We start from the raw sequence: 11,658 nt of genomic DNA, 5'->3' as shown, positions 1-11,658 counted from the left end.
GATCATAATGAAAATTAATCAAAATTTTAATGATTTTAAAAGTTAATAATAAAAATAAAAGTAACCTAAAACTTTAATACAACTACGTGTGTAATTTACCATAAAAAAGGAAACAACAACCACATTTTCCACTTGACGCTTTTGCACTCCATGATCCCCCGAGACGGTCAGCAGCAAGGGTAATTTAGACAGTTCAAATAACAGAAACCATGCATCGTCCAATAGGAAGCGTTTGTGTTTTGCAAGGCTATTTTTGCCATCAAGGTTCCGTCCTACAATATGCATAGAGAAAAAACAAAAACAAAAACAATAAATAAATTAATAAATCGTTACAGCCGCCCATATAATATATAAAAACATTTTAATTAAAATTCAGCATCTATATTTTTAACTATTTTTCGGTTTCTCCTCTTCCCGTCTCTCCTTCGTTTTCACGCTTTGTTAATTTTTTTTTTTAATTTCTCTGTATTTTTTAGAAGATTCTCCAACTCTGTTTACCTATGTCTTTAGCCACTTCTCAGATCCTTCAGTTTTCTCCATGTTTTCTCTAAATTTGGATTCTTCACGGTATTTCCACGAATTTTCCTTTATATTTCTCCCAAGCTTAATCTTTTTACTTGTTATTAGCTCATAGTTTTCATATTTTATGCAAGTAATTTTGCTCCGGAATTTTATTATCTTTATTTGGAGGGTACGTTTGCTTATTTGTTTCATATGAGCTTGTGGTTTACATGAGGGGTTAGATTTTTGAGCTATATATGCATGCTTTCGAGCTGTTATGTTTTAATGGCTTTGTTATTACGATGGTATTGTTGAAGAAATTAAAGAAGGAAGTTTGGTGAAATTTCCTTGGTTTGGTCGTTGGTCTTTGACTTAAAGTAACCTGGGTTTGTTTTATTTGATTGTTTCTGAGTTGTATTTCAGTAATTTTATTTGGTTTTTGAAGCTCAAGTCTTGAGTTATTTGTGGGATTTCTAGTTTTAGATCTCCTGTTTAATGTTATTAATTAAAGTTTTTGTTTTCATTGTATTTTGGCCACAGTTAATTCTTTTCATCCCTGGTCTATAATTTTCTTTTATGAACATATATTTGTCTAAATACATGTGCTTAGAATAAATTTTGATTTTAGATAAGAGATGTTGTGTTGACTTTAATACCAAGGGATCAGCCTCACAATTGATAAACATGTTGCTGGCCGTCGAATTTTGAATATGTAACGAAAAATCCAACATTTATTGGAATCTCAAGGCTCAATCACCGACTGTAAGACTACCATTGAAAGTTGACTGTTAATAATAATTGTGATCTTTCCATGTTCGATTGATGAGAGTAAATTTTTTTGTTCTGCTTTAACTTTTACTAAATGGTTAATCCCAGAATTTTGTTATTTTAGTTAAAGTTTCAAAATTTTAATCAGAGGGAATTTTTATTACTTTATTTTGAAGAAATTGATTTCTTATGTTCGACCTTAGAAATTTCTTTCATTTTACTGCTCAAGTGGTGTTACTGAGCTTTTCAGTCTTTGTTCTATTCAAGGCAAGAGGATACAAAATCTCTAGATTTAAATTTATTTATAAGATTTTGTTTTCTATAATAATTTGTTTTTGTAGTATGCTAGGGATAATTACAACTGATATAAAAGTATTTTCAAACAAATATTTATATTTCGTATAACACCAGTTCCTAGCTGAAATGGGGAATGCTGATACCTTTCAGAACTATGCAATCCTATATTTGTGTTTAATGTATTAATCTCCTTTCATTGCTTGGATGTCGACGATCGTCCTGAAACTGTTGTTGGTGCATCTTAGAACATGGTGGTCATACGTATACTTGATCTTCTTTCCTTTGATAGAAGGTTGCATGTTGTTGATTTGTTAATATACTTGCTTTATGTATGCCTGATTGTGTTACTTTGATTGTTTATTCTTGTTAGGGTTAATGAAGCCAATCTATTTGTCGATAAGGAGCACAAGACGCTCCCGATTTCTCTTTGCATCCACTTTGAATGTTCTAATAAAAGGTTTTGTTCCTAGAAATGTTGTCAGATACATTGGCGTCTAAGCTTTCACACAATTGAAGTGTGTGCTGTTACATAGTACTTTATAAGATGGACCGAGCAGATACTTCAGGGTTTGTAAGTGGAGGAGGAACACTATTGGAGTTTCTTCTATTTTCCTAATTTGTTTCTGATATATTTTCCGGATGTATTAAAGACTTTTTTTGCAAGGTTGGCCTATTTTTCTTAGTAATATTGTTTGCAACATCTACGAACGGTATGGATTTGAATAAGAACATACAGATTTCTCATGTATCTGAACTCTCAAAAAATGAAAATTTTGGTGATACAGCCCTATGCCTGAACTTTATCGGTTATGGAGGAAGCAATGTGGCCAGATTTGGAACTACAGAAAGCAATCTTAATGTTGACCTTTCTAAAGCACCTGATGACGGCTGCAGGTTGGTTCTGGGGTTGGGCCCTACTCCAAGTGTATACTTGGATAATTATTACACTGTTGGTCTCAACAAGAACAAAACAACAGCAGCTTTATTCACCCAGCACTTCTCGCCCGAGGATGACTCGATCCTAAAACTAGGCCTTTCTGGTGGGATTAAGGAAAGTATGAGTCAGTTGGAACACCCTCTGTCATCAGAAACTGATGTTAGTATGCCACTTTCAAAACATGTTTCTGTGGAAGATAGTAGACTTACAATACCTGTTGTTGATGAGGGTTCTACTTCGGCCAGGAAATCTGGTGGTTATATGCCATCACTCCTCTTTGCTCCGAAAATGGATAGTCGCAATGCTTTGGTTCAGACACAAGAGCATTTTCAGTTTGGGGATAAATCTCCCTGTCATGAATTTCATCAAACTTGTGAGCCCTCTTCGCAGATCGACTTTTCTGTAGACACTCTCTCTGAGCAAACCACCACTATGACGTCCTCAGATAATCGAGTAAGCAATTCAAAGAAATGCAAGTTTGCTGACTGCTCAAAAGGAGCAAGAGGGGCATCTGGTCTTTGTATTGGTCATGGGGGCGGACAAAGATGCCAAAAACCAGGATGTAACAAAGGTTCTGAGAGCCGCACTGTCTACTGTAAGGCTCATGGTGGAGGGAGGAGGTGCCAACACTTGGGCTGCACTAAAAGTGCCGAGGGGAAGACAGAATTTTGCATAGCTCATGGTGGAGGCAGACGATGTGGCTTTCCTGGAGGGTGCACAAAGGCAGCACGAGGTAAATCAGGGCTTTGCATCAGACATGGAGGGGGAAAGAGGTGTAAGGTGGAAGGTTGCACACGCAGTGCTGAAGGACAGGCTGGTTTGTGCATCTCTCATGGTGGTGGACGCCGTTGCCAGTTCCAGGGATGTACTAAGGGTGCTCAGGGAAGTACAATGTTTTGCAAGGCTCATGGTGGAGGAAAACGCTGTGTATTTGCAGGGTGTACCAAAGGCGCTGAAGGGAGCACGCTGTTGTGTAAAGGACACGGTGGGGGAAAACGTTGCCTCTACAATGGTGGTGGCATTTGTCCCAAGAGTGTGCATGGAGGCACCAATTTCTGTGTTGCCCATGGTGGTGGGAAGAGGTGTGTTGTGCCAGACTGTACAAAGAGTGCACGCGGTCGAACTGATTGTTGTGTCAGGCACGGTGGTGGAAAACGATGCAAGATTGAGAATTGTGGCAAAAGTGCCCAAGGAAGCACGGACTTCTGCAAGGCCCATGGTGGGGGAAAAAGATGCTCCTGGGGGGAGAGCAAATGCGAGAAATTTGCAAGGGGCAGGAGTGGTCTATGCGCTGCTCACAGCAGTATGGTGCAACAGCGGGAGGCAAGCAAGGGAGGACTCATCGCAGCCGGAGTCTTCCAAGGGCTTGTATCAGCAGCTACAGCCACAAGAAGCAGCTGGGACAACAATCACCCATCCTCAGGGACTAGTGTTATTTCTGATGGTATCAATTCCCTGGACAAAACAGCGAAAAGGCAACAACTCATACAGCCTCAGGTATTGGTTCCTTTATCTATGAAGTCCTCATCCTCTTACTCGAGTTTCTTCGATGCTGAAAAACGAGAGGAAAGAAGAAATGTGTACGACATAGACATCAGCGGTGGTGTCAGCAACAATACCTTTGACTTCTCGGTTCCGGAGGGTAGGGTTCATGGTGGTCGTCTCATGTCCTTGCTTGGCGGGAATCTAAAGAACCCCTTTGATGGAATCTGAAGTCAAAATCTGTGACATGTAGAAATCTAGTTTGGTTTTTTTGGCTTATTGGGACTGAAATTGTTCATAAAATTTGGTTGCTGTCAGAGACTTGACACATATGGTTTGTGTTGATCAACAGTGTCATTATAATTGTCAAATTACCGAGTCATTTGTCTCTTTTTCATTTGGTTTTGCTGTCCCCTCCAAAACTATCCCAAGAAACCCAGAATAGAATATGTTGCTGTAATCTTTTGTTCTGAAATCGTTATAAATATAATATACCGTCATTAGCCTATTGTTGTTGTTGTTGTTGATAAGGTTATTAATTAGAAAGGCTTCAGCCAAGAAGTTGGAGTTGGGCTGAGATGAATTATAAAATTTCAGGGGTTAAAAGTACAAAAATTTCCATTTAACTGAAAGGTCTAAACGATTTATATTAAATTATTATTTTGGGGAGTGGCCAGAGTAGCCATTTTCCAATAAACAAAGGGGCAACACGCCCCCGGTTTCAACCAATCTTATATCCTTTCTGTACTTAGCTTACTTGGCGCTGCTCTTCTTTGTGTTTCTTTCCCTCTACCAACACCAACAGTACATATACACGCGAAGAGAAGCTATTTTTTCCTCTTCAACTTCCTCAGAATATTCAATCTTCGCCTTTCTCCTTTGAAAATTCTCTAACGCTACTCTTTTCTAGGTAATTTTTCACTCTGAATTTCTTTCTCCATTTTCAATTTTCGATTCTAATGCTTTTTATAAGGTTATATATTTGGTACAATGACTATCGCGCGATTCTTTTATATATTCTGTCGCTAAGTTTAGGATCGAATTCGTTCAACTGCATTGACTATGTTCTGTTTTCAATCCTTTTTCATCCTTCACTTTGATTTTTTCTGCATCGTAAATCGTTCTCGATCTGTTTCTCTTTTTCTATATTATAGTAGAAAAGAAACTTGTTGCTCATCTATGCTTCGAGATTTAGCTATTCAATGTTCGTAAAAGTACTTTGATTTTTTCTTTTTTGACATTTGAATTTCCAGCGCAAAGTACAATTCAGTTCATCCGATCGATTCCAGTTTGTTGCTTAAAAAACTGATCATTGACTTTTTTGGCGGGAATTATAACTTTTTTAAAGAAATAAGAGAAATTAGAAATCAATCGCCAGAAAATTAACTCCGTTGCTTAATTAAAAATCCTTAAACCTAGCATCTACATTTCAATAAAAATTCACGTTTTCTTTTCTGCTGATAATTGATGATTAATACTAAATGCAGAAAAATCAGATTCAATGGACTCTAGCTTCTACAATGAAAGCAACAAACTCAACGTCCTAAAGAGTAGCAACATTCCGAAATTGACGACAACTCCAGCAAGAAGCCGTGGCAACTACTATTCATCACCCGAGAACCTCATAAAGCACCTACGCTCAAACTCTGTGTCTAGTAGTGGCGGCAATAGCGGCTCCTCCGGGAAAAGCTGCTTCAGATCATCGGTTTCGCCACAGTTGGAGAAGACACCACTGAAGGTTGTGGATGAAGATGTGTTTGTAATGGACGGAGTTCTTGTTGCTTCTGATACTAATATCATAGGTTCCGGTTCTTCGTCTTCGGGAAGTTTTGGTTTCTATAAGTCAGAAATTTGCAGGGCTTGGGATGAGTTCGGCCATTGCCGATATGGATCCAAGTGTCAGGTATATTTCTCTGCTGAATTGTCTAATATGATTGAAATCTCATGATTGTGTTAATGTTATAATAACTCTGCCTATTTGCTATCAAACACAAGGTCTTTAGCCTTGTGAATTCTTGGATACAAAAATATATTCTGTATCAACACTTTTGATTAGTTTTCTACAACTTTATGTGAAATGAGATCACTCAATTGATTGATTACTCATTAGTATTCTGTTAAGCATTAGAGATTGAATCTCATTTGTAATTCTCTATGAAGTCAATGACATACCCTCATGTTAAGTTGGATATGAGTTAGAATAACCTACACTAATCTAAACATTTTATGAAAAATAATTATTTGCAAAATGAAAGATTTAAAGACAGACACTTTAACCTAATTTTCTTTTAAAAAATAGATATGCACTTGATTGGCCTTGGTGTAGCTTTTTGATTTTGGTGCCATTGTTTATTAAATTTAACGATTTAGTGAATTTTAGTTGTTCGGGGGGATTGAATTACTTTGTGAATAGTGGTGAATTGATCAATTGGTCTTTTTGCATATGTTGACTATGATGAGTGTCTTTCTTAATTTCCTTTTGATAGGAAAAATGGGAATAGATTGAGAAAATCCAAAAATTCAAGATTTGGCTGGTTGAAAAATGATTCAATATTTTAGAAAGTGAATGGGAATATTAGTTTGTTGGCATGAACCACGTGCTTCTAAAATTCATTAGATGCTTTACGCTTAGTATTGAGGCACATGAATCGAATTTCGGACCTTGAAATTCATTTACTTGCTGTACAATTTTTAGTTTTTATTTTTCAATCAAAGCTACGTCCCCATTAGCTGATCCAAGCATGTAACTTCATGCACCACAATGATCCTTTTTTATTTGGTTGAAACCTATTTGAACGTGTTCGTTGTTCACTAATCTATTGAAGAAGCCTTAATTTTTTTTCGCGGTTTGCACGTGGAAAGGAAGACGTACGCCCCACTTGTTTCCCATTCAGGACCAAATTTGAAGTTAGCATAAATGAAATTGTATCTCATGATATATATTCCAATACCAAAATATTTGGGGCACTTGAATACTAGAAGGTCATTGCGAGTTTCTCTCTGAGTTGCTTAGGCACAGATGTATAAGTCATATGCTAGCACCGTGCCAAACACATTCGGCTCGAAACCTCACCTTTTGCATCTACTCACAGAAACAACTCCCATTATAACCCAAATGGACTCATCCACCAGACCTGAAGAGACAAAACCTGAAACCACCCACTCCACTACCAATTTCACAATGAAACATAGAACCAACAAGATCAGCCCCACCTCCACCATCGGACCTGATACAATTGCCACCACCACTTTCACCATTGGAGCCAACTGGTCACCTCAAGATGATGGGATTTATGTTACCCTGCCAACATCGTTTCCTGGCAAAACCCCATCAGGGGAAAACATCGATGCATACATTGACAGTGTTCTCTACGGCGGTCCTACTACAAAGAAGAGGCTGCCAGTGTTTTCTGCAGTTTGTCCGGAGTAATGATTCTCATTTTGATTCTTCGGCTATGAATCAAAGGTATGATCAATTTTTTTGTTTCTGCTTGTCAGTTCTACATTGAGAAGTAATCTGTAAACATAAACAACTTTCCATATGCATGAAATTGTCTATGCATATATAACCATTACAGTAGAATTCTCATACCAGAACCATAAAATTCTGTTCTAATTTTTGGTCGACAAATTCATGGATTTCAACTTGTTGAACTCCCTCACCCCTTCTTTCCAGGTTTTAGTGTATTTGTTCAGGTAATGTTTTTATACATGAACAATCATAAAAAAATGACCGCAAAGTAATAAAATGTAAATATTATTAATTATTTTTTATCTCTACTAATATGAACTCTTTGAGTGAATTAATATTATAATTGGTCGGGTGCAAATTCAATTAAAGTTTTTATAAATATTTTTAACAAAGAAAGGTTTCAAGATCGTGCGCATGACGTATCCTAATGGCTAATATTATAAAATACATTTTTAACATAAATGAAGAACCCACATGGTTATTTAACAAAAAAACAGAAGTTCAAGATAAAAAAGGACGAAATAATAATTTAAATTAAAATGACATACTGATAAAATTGAGAGGCCAAAAGGGTCATGCTACCAAAAAATTAGCAAATACTTAGAAAGTGATTAGCAATAGAATCTGTCCAGTCACTATCTCAATTACCTGTCGAATTTCAAAAAATACAAAAAGAACAGCAACAGAATCCTGTGTTAGTGTAAATGAACTTTCATTTCATTTTGGGTTTGAATGAGCATTGATCATGTTTGTGCTTCTTGAGCTTGAAGAAGATTTGAAGTTGAAGATTGCAAGGGGAATGTTAGTGTATGTAAATGCATGGCATATATGTTCACGTGCAGTGCATGATGGTTGTGCAGCTGAGTTTTGGTTCACTGCAACAGATCAAGTAGTTAGTTTGTTGTGGAGTTAGTTACATCAGTTATAGCTATAGTACTAGCTATAAATACTCCCCTTGAGAGTTGTAATACTCACGCTTGATATAATGAATTTCAGAAGATTCATTTCTCTCATTTGTTTTCTTTCTTGTTTACATAGATTAGACAATTGTTTATAATCTTTACATGGTATCAGTTGCCAAAACGGTCCTGCAGTTTCTGTTTGCCTCTTTTCTTGGAGGTTCTTGCCCTTCTTTGAAGATGGTGGACTTGCAACAAGCTGATGTTCAGTCTCCGGTGAATACCACAGTTACCTCAACGTCATATGGTTCTTCTATCAGATCCAGTGTACAACATATACCCAAACAGGATGTCATAAAGCTTACCGAGGCAACATACCTTCTTTGGAAGCATCAGGTGACCCTTATAATTGATGGCTATGGAATGTTGGCTTACATCTCTGGTGATAATTCTGCTCCATCTCAGTTTGTTACAAATGAGTCTGGGCAGCTTGAGGAAAATCCAGTGTATCTTGTGCATAGGCAACAAGACAAGTTGCTTGCTTCGTGGTTGTTGACAACGGTTAGCATGGAGGTTTTGCCATATCTTACAGGGCTCACGTCCTCTCGCACAATCTGGAATGCAGTTTCAAGATTGTTTGGAGTTCGTTCTAGTGCCAAGATTTCTTCTCTCAGGCACAGTTTGCACTCTCAGAGGAAAGCTGGCTTGACTGTGAGTGATTATTTAGCCAATATTAAGACAATCTGTGATTTGTTGAATGCTGCAGGTTGTGTTGTACCTGAACAAGAACAAGTAAGTGTGATTCTTGCTGGATTGTCAATGGAATTCGAGTCCATTATTGCTATAGCATCTCGTGATGTAGTGTCACTAGATAGTCTCACTGAAATGCTCTTGGATTGTGAGGCTAGGCAGAAAGCTTTTTTAAGCGATGGTATTGCTGCAAATATGGCTGTGCAGCCGAAAGAAGAGAATGGGACAAGGTCTCAGGCTGCCACTGAAACAGATGGAACAGAAAAATAGTTTTATTCGGTGAAAGGACAACAGGGAAATCAGCAGGGAGGCTATCGTGGTAGAGGCAAAGGAAGATTTAACAACTCAAATAGACCACAATGTCAGTTGTGTGGAAAGTTTGGGCACATCGTTCAGCGGTGTTATCGTCGCTTTGATCGAGATTTCACTGGAATTAGCAGTGAAGATCAGTCTGCTGAGCAGTGGAAGAAACCAGCTGAACAGATAGTTCCTGTGAATGGACATGCGTATAGTCACACGCTGCAATCTCCTGTCTTCTACCACTATCCATCCAGCTCCATGCATGGTATGCCCTATGCTTTGACTCGTTTCCCTGGGGACTGTGGAACTCATCCTGCAAAAACAGAAGGACAAGAGTCATTTGTTCATACTGCACCTACAGCCTTTGTATCCACTGTGCCTAGTATGGCAGCAGTTCACAGTGCTCCAAACCACTCCAATGCTCTGTGGTATCCAGACACGGGTGCCACTCATCATGTATCAAATGATCTTGTACCGTTCAATTCAGGTATGACATATAAAGGTAACAACACTCTTCTAATGGGTAATGGTCAAGGAATTAAAATTGATCATATTGGTCAAGGCTCTCTGTCCTCTAGCCTCAGACCTCTAGTATTGCAAAATATGCTACATGCCCCACACATTAAGAAGAAATTGCTGTCAGTATCTCAATTCACTCGTGATAACAATGTGTTTATTGAATTTCATCCTTTTGAGTGCTTGGTGAAGGATGCACAGTCTCGGAACATTCTGCTGAGAGGGAAGCTCACTCATGAAGGTTTATACCAGCTGCTACCGTATGAAGAGAAGAAATCATGTTGCATGGTGAATAATGTGTCCAAGGCCTCAAGTAGTTTGGAACTTTGGCATAGGCGCTTAGGACACTCCTGTGAGAAGACTGTCAAAGATGTTATGAAAATGTGTAATGTTTCTAGTAGTGAAAACAAATTGAACAATGTTTGTTCTGCATGTTTACAAGGCAAGGCTCACAAGCTACCTTTTTTGTAATTCGTTGACTGAATACAAAGAAATTTTTCAGCTGGTTGTGTCAGATGTGTGGGGACCTGCTCCTGTAGTTTCGACTGAAGGTTACGTATATTATGTATCATTTATTGATGTGTTCAGCAGACATACCTGGGTGTATCTAATCAGAAAGAAATCTTTTTGTAATTCGTTGACTGAATACAAAGAAATTTTTCAGCTGGTTGTGTCAGATGTGTGGGGACCTGCTCCTGTAGTTTCGACTGAAGGTTACGTATATTATGTATCATTTATTGATGTGTTCAGCAGACATACCTGGGTGTATCTAATCAGAAAGAAATCTGAAGTCAGCCAGTGTTTTATTAATCTTGTAAAAATAGCAGAGGTTCAGTTTGGGAAGAAAATCAAAGCATTGCAGAGTGATGGTGGAGGTGAATATCAGGCACTGAAGAGTTGGTTTTTTACCAATGGTGTACAACATCGGATCTCCTGTCCCAGCACGTCAGAACAGAATGGGAAGGCTGAACGAAAACATCGCCACATTGTTGAGATGGGACTAGCCATGTTAGCTCAAGCATCACTGCCGATAAAGTTCTGGAGTCATGCTTTTACTATGGCAGTGTACATCATAAACAGGCTCCCATCTGAGATCATTTCAGGCAAGACCCCGTTTGAGGTTCTTTATCAGAAAGCTCCTGACTACTCGGGAATGAGAGTGTTTGGGTGTGCTTGTTTTCCCTTCTTGAGGCCGTTTAATCAACATAAATTGGATTTCGGTCAAGGCAGTGTGTGTTCTTGGCCCAGCACCCTCACATCACGGATACAAATGTCTAGACAATGATGGCAGAGTCTTTGTGTCTCGACATGTGAGGTTTGACGAGCAAGTATTTCCTTTTGATAAGAATCAATGCAAGTGTCATAGACAAGATATTGTTACCACTGGACAGTTGCCTATAGTTTATAATAAGCGTGGAGCCATACCGCTTGGCAACCATAATAATGCGCATGGGGTTGGGGTCATTTGTAATGATGCACATGGAGCCACCTCGTCTTTTGCACCTGGTGATATCTTGGGACCACACCGTTTGGAGCTATGCGAGATAATAATTATGACCATGGGACCACGCCACTTGGAGGTATGCGAGATTTTGTACATGAACATGGGGCCACACCGTTTGAATTAACAACGGTTCACAACAATACGCATAGTGGTGTGCAAAATGCTCTTGAACGTGGTGCGCAACCCACTTTTGTTGAGAATTTAACAAATGCAAGCATTGAAGATAATGGGA

At 38.5% G+C, this 11,658-nt stretch overlaps 2 protein-coding genes across 2 annotated transcripts; both read left to right on the top strand.

Moving 5' to 3' along the window:
- Positions 1-433: 433 nt before the first annotated feature.
- Positions 434-4,382, top strand: LOC120171753. The gene is made up of 2 exons (XM_039179405.1): positions 434-567; positions 1,937-4,382. Exon 2 carries the CDS (start codon positions 2,279-2,281, stop codon positions 4,214-4,216), a length of 1,938 nt encoding a protein of 645 aa, XP_039035336.1. The 5' UTR covers positions 434-567; positions 1,937-2,278; the 3' UTR covers positions 4,217-4,382.
- Positions 4,383-4,742: 360 nt separating this feature from the next.
- LOC120171754 lies at positions 4,743-5,954 on the top strand. The gene is made up of 2 exons (XM_039179406.1): positions 4,743-4,895; positions 5,473-5,954. The coding sequence occupies exon 2, from the start codon at positions 5,487-5,489 to the stop codon at positions 5,931-5,933; it is 447 nt and encodes a 148-aa protein (XP_039035337.1). The 5' UTR covers positions 4,743-4,895; positions 5,473-5,486; the 3' UTR covers positions 5,934-5,954.
- The last annotated feature ends 5,704 nt before the right edge of the window (positions 5,955-11,658 follow it).

Source organism: Hibiscus syriacus, unplaced genomic scaffold, assembly GCF_006381635.1.
Source record: "Hibiscus syriacus cultivar Baekdansim isolate YM2019G1 unplaced genomic scaffold, ASM638163v2 tig00111835_pilon, whole genome shotgun sequence".
In the NCBI taxonomy this organism is placed as follows: domain Eukaryota; kingdom Viridiplantae; phylum Streptophyta; class Magnoliopsida; order Malvales; family Malvaceae; genus Hibiscus; species Hibiscus syriacus.
Note: the sequence above shows the minus strand (reverse complement) of the source record. Positions and strands in the feature narration are given on the sequence as shown.

Bases quoted from the DNA above. Each gene is read 5' to 3' on its own strand.
- LOC120171753 (XM_039179405.1), top strand. From the start codon at position 2,279: ATGGATTTGAATAAGAACATACAGATTTCTCATGTATCTGAACTCTCA.
- LOC120171754 (XM_039179406.1), top strand. From the start codon at position 5,487: ATGGACTCTAGCTTCTACAATGAAAGCAACAAACTCAACGTCCTAAAG.